Source organism: Vulpes vulpes, chromosome 9, assembly GCF_048418805.1.
Source record: "Vulpes vulpes isolate BD-2025 chromosome 9, VulVul3, whole genome shotgun sequence".
In the NCBI taxonomy this organism is placed as follows: domain Eukaryota; kingdom Metazoa; phylum Chordata; class Mammalia; order Carnivora; family Canidae; genus Vulpes; species Vulpes vulpes.
In genome coordinates, this window is record NC_132788.1 from 6727272 (window position 1) to 6741692 (window position 14421).

The following is a 14421-nucleotide window of genomic DNA, read 5'->3' on the forward strand; positions in this document are numbered from 1 at the left end:
GAAAGTACTTGGAGAGCTTAAAAGTATTTACTACCCGTGAATCACAGCAAAACAATAACAATAGTAGCAGCTCCCATAACATTTATCTTGCACTTCACTGCACCAAGTACAGAGATAAGTTTTATGTAATTATCTCATTTGATCTTCACAAAATTCTTTTACCTGATTTCCTAAACAAGAAAACTGAAGCTTGGCGATGAAGTACACAGGACAGACAGCTCATTCGTGCTGGGTCTGGGGCCACGTGCTGCCTGAGCCTCGCTCCTGCCTGCAGTGTCCAGGACAGTCAGTGCCTCCCCTGCTCTCATGCTCGTGGAGCTTATGTAACAACACGGGGAGATGCTTATATAAGGTGGAAAAGGAAAAAAACCTAAAGAGTGTGATGAGAACAATAAAGATAAAAATAATCTTAATACCAACATAATAAATATAATTATGCCTTTTTCTTTGCCTTTTTCTTAATTTTCCTTGATGAAAATGCTTTTTCAAACAAATATTTAAGTGTCTTGGCTCTGTCTTTAGTTCAGTTGTTTTTGGTGACCATGACACCTGGTCTCACTGATGGCCTCATCTTCTAGGAGATGACCTGACGCTGTGTGAACTGGAGATTGCAGACGGGGAAGACCTCTTTGTGTGGAATGGGGTGGAGGTAAGAACGGATTGAAGAAATATTCACGATGGTTTTTGAGTTTTTTTAAGTGTCATTGTAAGAAAACTTAATTCAGCATATGGGAAGGCAACTAGATGCTAGAAAACATCTGACAAATTTTAAGTACAATCAGTGTTAGTCGTATGCAAAGGAGATGTTTATCAAGTGCATTGGCTGGGCCAGAGGCTCCATACGAAGGAACATGCAGTCCGCCCTTCAGGTGGTCCAGGTGTAAGGAATCACACTAACACAGGTGCTGCAGGTAGAGTTCTGCACATGCTCCCTGAGGGAGTTCAGAGGGGGGCAGGTGGCTGCCCTGAGTCAGGGGTGTGACCTACAGGAGCAGATATAGGGTTCTCCAAGTAAGGCAAGGAGCATCTCACCCACTCTGTGGTCTGTCCTTGGTCTGTCTCATATATTTCCAAGGCTTTTTTTCTTTCTTCCTTTCCTTCCTCTCTCCACCCTGCAAGGCTTTAATACCACTGCTCAGGACTTGTACATATCTGTCTCCACTCCACATTGCTCTCCTAGAAAATAAAAGATGGATAAAATAAGGTTTCAAAGGAAAAAATCTCAAGTTTTGGTGCAAACAAGACATTCGTGAAAACTTTATTTCACTTGAAAAGAAAAAAAATAAGAATTCTGTAAGAGTAATCTCCTGCTACGTGAATATGTTGACTTGATTTTGCCAAATAGAAACTATACTAATGGTTGTCTTACTATTATCATAGGTTGGTGGCATCCAGATTCCAACTGGTAGTGACTGTGAACCTCTGCTCTTAAATGTTCTTCATCTAGCAACAAGCAGCGAGGGGGAAAAGTGTCAGCAGTTGGTAGAGTCACCACATGTCTTTCCGTCCAATGCGGAAGTGGGCGCTGTGCTCACAGCTCTGGCGGCCCCCGTGGGTGTCCTCTTCATCAACACCACTGACCCTGCCGGGGAAGAGAACTGGGTTGCCATTCCCAAGGAGGACCTGAAGAAGACGTTCAGAGAGCAGGGCCTCAGAAACCGGAGCTCGGTTCTTGTGCAGGATTCTAGTGATGATAACAGGTACCCTGCTGAAACATAAGAGAATTCCTAATTTAAGTTACTTTAATGATAGTTCTGTCCCTTAGAACTCTAAAGTTTTATTTTAATAATGAGAGGAGTTCAGTATTTTTCTTTGTTCCCAAACTTTGTATCCTGTATATCGTATACAAGAGTGTTCTGGGTTTGGCAGCTTGGAGGAAGGTGACATTATAACGTGATTTTTTTTTAAATTTTTATTTATTGGTAAATGTGGTAACTAAATAATATAGGGATAGATGAGTTACAGTCTAGATTAGTTGTTTATAAAGCAGAATCCTGTCAGATGAATTCTGATTAGCACTCAGTACAAAACTGTAGGTACATTCTCACAAAGAAAGTTCCTGAATCTTTTCAGGAGGAGGAGATTAGGATGTAGCTAAATATATGTTTTGTCATAAGACTCCCAAAAGGGAATTCAGGTTTTCACTGTAATCCTTTTCCGGACTCTTGCGACCCTCCTAGCTGCCCACATAGGGCAGTTACGTAGGGAATCATTCTCTTGGTTCCCGCAAGTCCCACTGGAAGCTCAGAAGTGCTGCCCATCCGCGTTTGGTCATCCGCGTCTGTTATGATACATTTCTGTCGTCAGTCTCTCCTACACTGTAACCCTCGTCAGTCTCTCCTACCCTGTAACCCCTCGGTTTCCATATATTGAGGACTTGAGGTTGCAAGCCACAGACCCGTTCCCTGCTTGATCGGTGCTGTGAATATACTTAGGTTACAGAGTCTCCACTTTATCACTAATAGGGGCTGTGACACGGAGGCAGAGCACTTGAAACAGTCTTTATTTGGTATTTATCACTGTTGCTCTTCAGGACAAGTGTTTTCCAGGCACTTATTTCTGCACTTTGTTTAATTTAAAAGTTTATTATATGTCCCTTTATAAAAGTATTACACGTGAGGCGCCTGGGTGGCTCAGTCAGTTGAGCATCCAACTCTTCCGGCTCAGGTCATGATCTCGGGGTTGCGGGATTGAGCTCCATATCGGCTCCACGCTCGCTGTGTAGCCTACTTAAGATTCTCTCCCTCTGCCTCTGCTCCTCCCTGTCAAAACTTAAATATAAAAACAAAGTAGTATAACACGTATTAGGACTTGGGAAATACAGAAGTGAAGACAGGAGGCCCAAAACAGTGTCCCTGTCATACCTGGGCAGTGGCAGTCACTGTTAGCTTTCCTGTTGCCCTGAGCTCAAATAATGGGCTTTTTGTTTTGAAGGTTTTTTTCCTTTTTCAATTAAATAATGATTATTTCATGGACGGTAATATCCTGCTCCCCACCACGCCCCCGTCTCTGTAGACACTTCATAAACCTCGTGGTGTGGCTCTGTCGCAATCTCTGTTGCTGTAGTTTACCTAAACTGTGTTCCCAGGCTAGGCAGTCTGTGCAGGGGTGAGGACGAGGACCCGACCCGGCCCCCCAGGCTTGTTTACAGCTTTATCACTTCCTGACATAGTGACTGTGTGCAGGTCACCTCATCATCCTCCACTCAGTTTCTTCAGCAAAATGAGGATAAAAATTAGCAGCAGCTTCCTAGAACCGTAGGGTTCAGGAGTTCAGTGTTTATAGCATGTCTGAACGTGCTAAAAGGTAGTGGTGTCATCACTGTCCTCATCCAGTCGTTCACCATTTCAGGATAGTCTTCAGGGAACATCTTTGTGCTTAAAATTTTGCTGTGTTTAGGATTGCTAACTTAAGGGGTACTCCCAGGGTGGAAGAGCTGAAATAAAGAGTAGAATTGTGTTTGGGGCTCTGACACACAGAGCCAAGAAGACTTCTGCCCCCCTTGCAGGGCCTCTGTGTGAATTAGGAAGTCTCTCCTTCTTCAAGACCCTTTCCTACTATGTGTAGGAAAATTTTGTTAGAACAAGACACCCTACTTGTTCTCTTAGGCCATCTGCTGTCGTAAAATAACACTGTAATAAAAATACACGTTTGATGGAAATGATACCCCTTATATGTGGCACTTTTAAGCAGTGTCTGTCTACACAACTGTGCATGGCTGTCCTGTTATTAAACTGAATTTAAATCCTGTGCTTGGACTTCTGGCATCAATACTCTAAAAGCTCGCCCAGTAATTCCAGTGTGCAGGCAAAAGTCCAATACAACACTTCTCTTTGAAAAGTGTGGCAACACAAAAAACAAAACAAAAAAAGTGACAACAAATTATTTGTATAAGTCAAAGAATACTTGGAGTCCTAAATATAGACTCCATGCACAATGGCCTAACACTGCCCTAAAAAGATAGCTTTCTTAAAACCAACTCAGGAGACCTTGGTCACCTTTCATTAGTCACATCAAAGGACACGTACAGGATTTTGGAAGTGGTGCCTAAGGAAAAGTGTTAATTTTCTGATCCCTTCTGAAAGTCCATAGAAGCACTGTGTAAAGACATGTTTTTAAAATGTCTTTATTCCTACAGTCTGTTGCTCAAACAAGGGAAATGGTTCACTGGTATGAATGAGGTCAACTGGCTCCAAGTTCAAAATTTATGCGAATTAGGATCCGAAGAGAAGCAAGTTAAAATATCAGCAACTGTGAACACAGTGAGTAGATCATAGTTTTAAGTGTGGTGGACAGTTTTCCAGTTTACCAGAGTTTGATTTAGAAAGCAGTCCCTGAAATCTTCCAGAACGCTTGTCTCAGTGGGTTTCTAGATCTTAAGAAATCCACTTCTTGGGTCACCTGGACTGGCTCAATCCATAGAGCACGTGATCTCAAGGTCATGAGTTCAAGCCCCACATGGGGTGTAGAGCTTACTTTATGGGGGAGGGAATCATTTTATTGTTAACATCTGATTACTGCTTGTTTACCTGGATTAGCCCTCAGTGTATTTTAAGAAAATATATGCCTTTTTTCTACCCAAAGCCTACAATTAGAACGTAGGGTTTGCCTATTGAATTAGTTAATGGGATCCGCTAGCTTTGATACATATAAAATACTATTTTCCCACAATATTTTCTCTATTTTTTTAAACCAGGCATTTATGTTTTGTTTTTGTGTTGTTTTTTGGTGGTGGTTTTTTTTTGTTTTTGTTTTTGTTTTTGTTTTTTAAGCTTATCTTAAATTGCTCTACATGGTACTCTGTGTTCTGTATAAAGCCAGCTGCTCTTAAAGGGAGTCCTTCAGTTCTCCACTTGAAGACTATGACCCTGGTCTCCGTAAACATCATTCTGGGAAACATCTTTTCATATTTATGTAGTCTCAATTCATTAAGGTTTTTTTTTTCTATAACATCAAAAGAAACCTGTTAAAATGTTTTCTATCAATATTATAATCTCCTAAAGTGCATGAGTATTTGTTTGTACAATAGAGGGCACAGTATTAAGCCAGTGCTCTGGAGCTCAGGCGACTTGCCACCCTGACCCTAAGTGGGAGGCTCTGGTGAAGTCCTGGTTACTTCAGTCCTGTGTAGGACACTGCTGGGAGGGTCCAGTCTGTTGTTGTTGATATTACCTTTACCCCCAAATTTCCACAGTTTTACAGCCTAGAGGCAGTCTAAACTAAAAAGAAAGAAAACAGTCTAAAAAGTGATTTAAACAAAAATTTTAAATAGTGCCCTTGGATTAGTGTTGTACATTTTTGTATTTTTTTTAATCCTCATTGGCCCTAAATTCATCATTCTTAACATAAAGAAATAGGATTAACTGCATCTTCTCTTGTTTGCTCTCATTAGAAATGTTAGTGTGGGTTTTCAGCTTTTTGCCTCTGTAGCTAGAACTGTTTCTTCAGCTTTGTGTCTTTCTGTCCTAGTTACCATCAGTTTGGTAAAGCCTTAGCTATTAAGATCCCAGTTTTTGTTGTTAACTGAGTAGAAGGTAGAAAATGAATGTCAGAGGTGGAAAAAAAATATTTTTTTCAAGTAGGCAGAAACTCTGTCCAGTAATTGGTAAGTCAGCTGAGCTGTGGATGCGCCTACTGATGACCCTCGTGCCCTCCTCTCCCATTGTTCTTGCACACACAGAGTCACAAATTTATTTCTCTGTTTTAGGTGGTGTTTGATATTCGAATTAAAGCCATAAAGGAATTAAAATTAATGAAGGAACTAGGTAATCATTTATGTTTGCTCTCTCTCTCTCTTTTTTTTTTTTTTTTTTTTTGTTTAATTCAGTTGTGTTTTGACTTTTGGTTAAAAAATATATATATGGGAGTACAAAAAATATTCGGGAAAATTCATGCACTCTGCCACCCAAAATGGACAAATGTTAACATTTTGTCATGTTTTTATTGTTGTTTAAAGCATTGCGAATGAAGTCAAATTTCTCTACATTCTCCTCCACAGACCTAGTCTCCCTCCCCAGATGCAACCAGTAGATCTGATTTGGGTGTGTATCTACTGTATGTGTTCATATTGTTCCGTTCACATTATGCCTCCATATATAGGTGTATGTCTCTATTGTATTTTCACATTTAAATCTGTCATACTGAGTATAACGTTCTGAAACTCGCTTTTCACTCAGCACTAGGTTTTCTTTAACAGCTCTATTGAGATATAATTTACCCACTCTCCATCCACACAGTCCAGTTTTAGAATATTCCGTTGCTCCAAAAAGATTCCTCGTACCCCTGTTGCATTCCCAGCCCCACCAGCCACTCATCTACTTTCTCTGTCTCTAGACTGACTTTTCTGGACATTTTAAGTAAATGGAACCTTATATATATACTCCCTTGCATCAAACTTCTTTCACTTAACATACTGTTTTTGAGGTTCATCCATGATTTAGGGTGTGTCAGGAATGTGTTCCTTTTTATTGCTGACTAGTATTCCATTGTATGGATCAATCACATTTTATTTCCCCACCACTTGATAGACATTTGGATTGTTTCTGCTTTGGGGATTTTATGAATAACGCTGCTATACACATTTGCATGTTAGTCTGTGTGTGGACATGTTTTCAGTTCTCTCAGATAGTTATGCAGGATTGTAATTGCTGGCTTGTATGGCAGGTTTGCATTTAACTTAATAAGAAACTGCCGTTCTACTTTCCAAAGTGGTTTGGCTGAATCATTTACGTCCCCACTGGCAGTGTGCGAGCAGTGTGCTTTCTCCACTGCCAGTATTTGTATCTGTCTTCTTGACTATAGCCAAGCTAGTGGGTATGAGTGACTATCATTGTGTGTTTGATTGGCTTTCAAATGCAGTGGTAGTGAGCACTGTTGATGTGCCTACTGTCTATATATCTAAAGGATTCTATTAAAAAGCTACCAGAACTAGTGAGTTTAATAAGTGAAAATCAATACACAAAAATCCATTGTATGTTTACTAACAACAAAAAAAAAATGGGAAATGAAATTAGGAGAACATTTATAATAGCATAAGATATGAAATACTTGGGGATAAATGTAATGAAGTATGTGCAAGATTTATGCACTGACAACAAGAAAATATCCCTGTGAAAAGACAGAGAACATGTATGAATTTTTTTTTAAGATTTTATTTATTTATTTATTCATGACAGACACAGAGAGAGAGAGAGGCAGAGACACAGGCAGAGGGCGAAGAGGCTCCATGCAGGGAGCCTGACGTGGGACTCGATCCCAGGTCTCCAAGATCACACCCTGGGCTGAAGGCTGCGGTAAACCTCTGGGCCACCGGGGCTGCCCGAGAACATGTAAATAAGGGGAATAATGCACCATGTTTTTGGATTGGAAAATATGACATTGGTAAAGAGTGGATTCCCCCAAAATCAATTTGTAACTCAGTGCATCATCCTCACTCAGAATCCTAGCACTGTGTGTGCGTGTGTCTGTGTGAAAGAGAGAAATTGATGAGGTGATTCACTCTACATGGAAATGCAAAGAACCTACAGTATCCCACCAGTTTGAGGGGAGAGGGAACAAAGTTGGAAGAGTTAAACTACCTGATTTCAAGACTTACTCTAAAGTTGTAGGCGTCAAGACGCTAGGTCCTGGGACAGGAGCTGATGTAAAGCAGGGGTCAGCAAGCTGTCTGGGCCTATGGGGAGGACACTTTACAAAAGAACACCTACCTTCAGCATTTACCTATGGAAGACCAACAAGTTCAGGGAAAGATGCTTAGTGTCATTAACTCTCAAACTGAATCCATGATGATATACCACTACACACCAGTGGAATGGTTAAAATTGAAGGACCAGCGAAACCAGTGTTAGTGAAGATGTAGAGCAGTTCCACATGTTGGTAGTAGGAGTGCAAAATGGTAGTCACTTTGGTAAAGGGTTAGCTTATTTCTTATGAATTTAAACATTCACTTAGCAATCCGAGGTACTTACCCAAGAAAAACTAAACTATATTCTTACAAATACTGTATGTAAATGTTCATAATGAAAAAGTGGATACAATCCAAAAGTCCATGAGTCCACAAACGGGTGAACAGATTGTGTTGTATCCTTACGACAGGATGCTATTCATCAACACAAGCTGCGAACTTCCACCACTTGCAAAACCCAGATGACTCTCAAGTGTGTGCAAAGCAGAAGAAGCTGGACACGAACGAGTACATACTCTTATGACTCCACGGGCATGAGATTTTCAAAACAGAAAACCTATGCTTTAGTTACAGGGCAGAAAATTGGATTGGGGGGAGGTTGACTACAGAGTGGCATGAAGGAGTTTTTGGGGGTGATGCGAATCCTATCTCGTTTGCTGGCTTTTGCTCAGTGTTTAGACCAGACTCCATATACTTAAGCAGGATGTGTTTTATTGTAACTTACACCTCAAATTGATGGAAAGCGTATAGATTATCAGAATGAACAGTTCATCATCTTCCTGTGAAACAGCCTCCCTTTGACTCTTGCCATCCTCCAAACCATTCTTAAGGCAAGTGATCTTCTTCCATCTTAAATGGATGCGAATCAGATCAGTGTCCTCGCACACTGGCTCCTTCCTCACCCCAGCCTTCAAGGTCTGGCCTCATCTGACCACAGCCTCGCCACCTCCAGGTGGTCCCCTCTCCTGCTTATTCACAACACACTTCCCACACTGGTTTTCAGAGGTTCTAGTGCACCAGCTCTCCCGCCACACCCCTCCATGCCCAACTTCTCAGGGCTGTCATCTCCCTAAACTCTGTCCCCTTCCCTCCTCTCTGCTAACTTCAGTCACTCAGTTGCCTGAGCTAAAATGTTACTTGCCATCATCCCTAAGCACCCAATCTCAGCTAACATGTTTTATTCTCCCAAAAACCTGTACTTTTCCTTCATCGTGCTCGCACCTAACTCCCCATGCTTCACGTGGGGAAGAAACACTTCCTCCATCAAACAAGGCTGTTTCAGGGCAGAGTCTGTGGCTGTTCTGCTTACTGCTGTGCTGTCCGCTTCTAGTGCAGTGCCTGGCACATAGAAGATTCACAGTTTGTGAACTGAAAGGATACTTTAAGGAGGCATTATTTAAAATGCCTTTTTTTTTAATTGAAGAACTCTTCATAAACTGTTTCAGTGGTCAAGATATGTGTATTGGAATGGTTTGCTAGCTTCACAGGACTGCAGTGTAACATGTGGAACTCCAGAATCTCAGAGATTTGCTGTGGTCTGATAGAGTGCAGACCCAGAAGGGCCATGCCATTCTTGTCCTCCTAGAAGGCTTCACCCCTCGCCCAAACCCTCACTCATACCTGCCTTTGTAAGGATTCCATTTTGACTCAAAACCTGGCATGCTCCTTCCTACAAAGCAGGAATCTTCGTATCTGCAAAAATGGGGCCCATGGGCCCCAATCCATTTAATAAGCATAAAAATCCCCTAATATATTTTACATATAGGCAGTCTGCACGAAATTTCAGTTACATGACACCGGCCACCCAACAACGTGGTTCCAGTGTCCTCTATACAGGATGTGAACTGAGCAGTTGCATAAAATACAAACTGCTACTAGCTCCTCGTTCCACAAATCACTACTTACAGATAGCAGATGTGCATCAGGGTGAGTGCAGATTACCTCACCCTAAAGTGTTGTAACCATTTCTGTCTGTCGTCCCCTTACTCCCATGGTAAGCCCACGTGACCTTTTGCAAAAATGGTTCAGGTTCATCAAATGGTTTCACAAAGATGAAGGTGCAGCAGAGAAAGCACATGGAGGGATAGAAAAAACAGCTGATCATGGTAATGTTGACACTGCTGTCACTTGAAAGACTAGAAATGCAGCCAGGGAACATTTAACGAACGTGAGGAAAGTGGTTGCGACAAAAAGAATGATGATATCCCAGAGGAGGTGATGCTGGCAAAAACCCTCATGTTAAAGGAGCTCCTGGAGGTCCTTTGTGAGGTTAGAAGCACAAAATAGGAAATTCTGGAAGCAGATCCAACTTAGTGATGGTTTGCTCAGGGATAGGAAAGATGCTCATTCCGTATTGTAAGCTCTCCAACAAGAAGCGAGCTCTGTGTAACCTAATCTTGATTTGTACCAAAAAAAAAAAAAAAAATTCAATGTTCCTTGTGTTCTCAATTACAGTGTAAATATTGATTTTACTGTTTTGTGACTTTCACTCTACCTGTATAACCGACAGAGATTTAAATGTTTGAACAACAGTGTTGAGAGGTGTTGAGACGCTGTGGTGTCCTCACGGTGACTAAGCCCGCCTCGGTGGTGTGGGTGTGGCAGGGCTTCACGCGGCCCCGCGCTCCTCTGACAACTGAGGGCTGCCTGTACTTGGGGTTTTTGTTTTTGTTTTTGTTTATTGTTGGGGATTTTTTGTTTTGTAGCTCATTGTAGCTTTCTGCTAAATAACACGGGAGAGCATCTCTCTAGTTTTTTTGGTGCACTAACCAGCTTCTTTTTCTTTGTAGCTGAGAACAGCTGTTTGAGGCCTATTGATAGAAATGGGAAGCTGCTTTGTCCAGGTAAATCTTCACAGTAGTTTTCAAAAACTGACACACTCACGCCATCTGTCTTTCTTATTAACACTTTTGCTTTAAATGATGGATGGCTTCAGTACCTAATATCCTCAAATTACCTTTTGCAAACTAATTTTATTGTCACAGTGCTGTCTTCACGTATTACCAGAAATTCAAATACTTCTGTTTTCTGAAGGAAAGCACTGGTCTTTCTGATGAGCTGATCCTCATTTTTGGCAATTTTCTTAAAAATTTTATTTATTTATTCATGAGAGACACACACACACACACACAGAGAGAGAGAGAGAGAGAGAGAGAGAGGCAGAGGGAGAAGCAGGCTCCACACAGGGAACCCAATGTGGGACTCGATCCCGGGTCTTCAGGATCACACCCCGGGCTGAAGGCGGTACTAAACCGCTGAGCCACATGGCCTGCCCTAGCAATTGTTTTTGATGAGTAGTATCTTTTTAGATTCATTGTCAAAGCGTTTGTATTGCTCATGTTATTGTGATAACAGTTGTGGGGCAGTCTTTGTTCTCACCTTTGTAACACATCCTGTCATTAGACTTCATTAACTAACGGTCATCACAGCAGCTTTGAATGTGGAAGAGGCTCGTCCATCATTCATAAATCAATTCGGAATATCTAGCTTTTGATCTATGTAAACAGTGGCTCTGTGATTTTTACTAAGTATGAATCCAGAACATTTGTAGCTGCCTTTTATTTCTTAGCATTGTTGTACAGCTAAGAATATATTTTAGAGTGTAGAAATTGAAAATTAAACATAACTGTAATATAGGTCATCTTTTTGTATGGAATGCACTTCATATTTTTTTCTTTCTTGATATTCTTGATTTTCAAAGAAAGGCTGATTCCAATATATCATTTTGCCCAGGGACGTAGGAATTAATAACATTCATCTTGTTATCCCATGTTCTTTGTAGTGCCAGACAGTTACACCTTGAAGGAAGCAGAACTGAAGATGGGGAGTTCACTGGGACTATGTCCTGGGAAAGCACCAACTTCCTCCCAGGTAATATGGGGTCACCTGCTGGAACAAAATCAACCTCCCCAGAATTAGAGGTTCTTAACTACTGCACCAATAATCATTTTTCTTAGAAGTTTTTTTCTCTCTTAAACAATAACTTTCATGTTAGGCATACAAAGACCCATCTGGTTCTTTGTGTTTAAATAAAAAATATTAATATCAGAGGATATTCATAAGGTTCTTTGTGAAAATTTTGTGGCTAAGGGGGACCTTTAAAGTTGAGTGGCCACCTGTTTGAACCACCATGTTTCATAAATTCTAAAAAGCACCCTTTTCTCCACATTTGCCATCTATGAGGTTATCTATCTATCCACCATCTATCCACCTTATGATCTGTGGCATCTGTGATTGTAGCTGGCACCGTTTTTCTTTCTTAGCACACAAAGTGATGAGGAACAACCAGTGATCTCTTAGGTTTAATGAAATAGAGCATATTGATTTTGTACTGAATCACTCTCTGCGGTAATATAATCATCTCATAGCAGCTTTGTTTTTAATCAGTACTCATATTCTATCTGAAGTATGAGGTCGACCTCTGCCAGGAACCCTACCTATTTAATAAACTTTCATTACAGTCCAAGAGTCACCATGTCCTTATCGGTAAAATTTTGTATCACAGGAAGCTGGACTGCTGGCAGGGTCCCTGTGGTTCCTAGATCCACCTCATTAGTTTCCAAAATACCTCCTCTTTAATTTGTTCTTCCCCTGAACTTGAAAACGTAGGAGTGCATGACAGTGTGGTAGGAGGAAAATGCGACAGGTGAGATTGAGTTAGAAAGGAAAAGGAGGGCTGTAAGGAGCTGAACTGACAGGTGATCAGATTCCCTGTGCAGAAAATAAGATCACAACCAAGTGACACAGAGAAAAAAAACCCAGTTTATGCTTACAGCGTGTAGCACCTTGCTTTGAGGAATGACCAAGAAAGAAATGAAGATCATAGTGGAATAAATAATATCTGTGAGAGAAAAACAATGACGTCACACCTGTGGGAATAAAAACACTGGCATGAAGCATCTTACACTTCTGGGTAGTTGAGATTATTGCTCGAATTGCAATAATAAATTACCCAGCGTCCTTGTTTTTATATAATACGAGATTTTTATTAAAATTTCATGGACCACTGGCTTTTCTTTTTTGGAAGCAGGTAATACATTTGTAAAATTTTAAAATGTAGATTAAATTGCATTCATTTATCTGTTGAATTATTATTCATTTATCTGTTTAGCTGTTCCTGTTTTTCACTGTGGGGAGTGATGTTCAGCCCGGTACAGAGATGGAGATCATAGTAGAAGAAACGATGTCTGTGAGAGATGTAAGTAATTTTACTTTTTCTGCTGTGGGGAGAGGTCTGTGGGCATTTGGTATGGGGAACCATGGTAACCCATGTTCAGATTTTGAGTCTTAAAGCTAGTGTTCACATAGTATACTTTAAAGAATTCTGAACATTCACTAAAAGAGTAGTTTGGGAAACTTGAAAATTGGTGAACCAACCCAAATTTTTAAAATGAGATTATTGTCTTTTTCTTTTCTGATTATCAGTAATACTTTATTATAGGAATTTGGGCTATGTAGAAATGGAGTAAGACAAAATTTAAACCCCTCATTATTCTTTATCCCATTGTTATTAACATTCCAGCATATCTCCTACTGGTGTTTTTAGTTTGTATACATACATAATCACACACATGGGCATGAGTGTGTGTGTGTGTGTGGTAACAATTATGTTACAGTTAGTGTCACTGAGAACTAGGACTTCAAGAGAGACGCATAACATGGGTGTAGTTGAGTGGAGCCTGTACTCCTGAATTTGAATCAGAAGAGGCAGAATGAACTTGGTGTTTGTTTTTAAAATTTTTTTCTAGCTATGTCCCCTGAAACAGGCATAGTGACCAACCCGGTGGGGGTGAGCACCCCAGCACCCAGACTGTGGTTGCTAAATACCATTTCCTTTTAGAAGGAATCAGGGCTTCTTGGAGTAGCGGCTGGTTCCGTATCCAGGTCAGGAACATGTCAGGTGAGCCTGGAGCATCTTGTCCTGACAGAAGCAGTAAAGCCAGCAGAGATCTGGGATCTGCAGAGAAACTCAGGAACCAACTTAAGAGGCTCCTGCTGGTCACAGATGAGATAGTTTGAACCTTTGTAGGAAGAGTAATAAAACTGACTAGTAAGTATGCATACTTAAAATCCATGAGTTCGTAAGTGATCCTAAAAAGACATCTTCCTTGTTAATGCAGAGTGGATACTAGGGAACCTTCATGAGGAGAAGGGTCGATCATTTATCGTGTTTTTCTTTTGGAAAGTATACCACAGGGTAAACAAATAGATAATGAGGGGTTTTTTTATAGACATATCTCAGCTAATAAATAACATGAAGAAAGAATTTTAGATTATCACAGTTTTTTCACTCCTAATGAATTAATGGGTCTAAACAATTATCCTGAAAGACCACGAACAACCCAAGAAGAGTAACACTGAGACATTATAGAAGTTCAAAATGATACCCCTGCTTTTCTTGGCCATAAAACAAACAAACCCGGAAGTGGACCTGAGCTTCTAGATCTGTACTCTCTGAGAAGTACAGGAGAGCGGCATGCGTTACCGCAGCAGGGGACCACCATCTACGCAGAAGGGACTTGGGAGGAGCAGATACAGCATGTGTACTTTATCTGGCTCTTGACACAAACCAGGAAAACTTCAGTAACAGTGTAAGAAAACTAAGGGAATGTGGGGGCGTCCGGCTGGCTCAGTGGGTGGAGCTTGCAACTCTTGATCTCAGGGTTGTGAGTTCAAGCCCCTACATTTGGTCATAAAGATTACTTAAAAAAAAAAAAAAAGGTGAATGTGGATACTAA

The 14421-nt window shown here is 40.8% G+C and overlaps 1 protein-coding gene across 6 annotated transcripts in view; it reads left to right on the forward strand.

The window, feature by feature from the left end:
- The window catches only part of USP40 (ubiquitin specific peptidase 40), a 77274-nt gene that overhangs the window by 41569 nt on the left and 21284 nt on the right, over positions 1–14421 (forward strand). For all 6 annotated transcript variants that reach the window (XR_011994116.1, XR_011994117.1, XM_072719132.1 and 3 more), the window contains 7 exons: positions 579–649; positions 1381–1700; positions 4139–4262; positions 5708–5765; positions 10474–10527; positions 11466–11554; positions 12795–12881. Coding sequence is in view for 4 of the 6 variants with exons in the window: in XM_072719132.1 (XP_072575233.1) it covers positions 579–649; positions 1381–1700; positions 4139–4262; positions 5708–5765; positions 10474–10527; positions 11466–11554; positions 12795–12881 (803 nt within the window). In the remaining 2 variants the exon portion in view is untranslated. The remainder of the gene's footprint in view (positions 1–578; positions 650–1380; positions 1701–4138; positions 4263–5707; positions 5766–10473; positions 10528–11465; positions 11555–12794; positions 12882–14421) is intronic.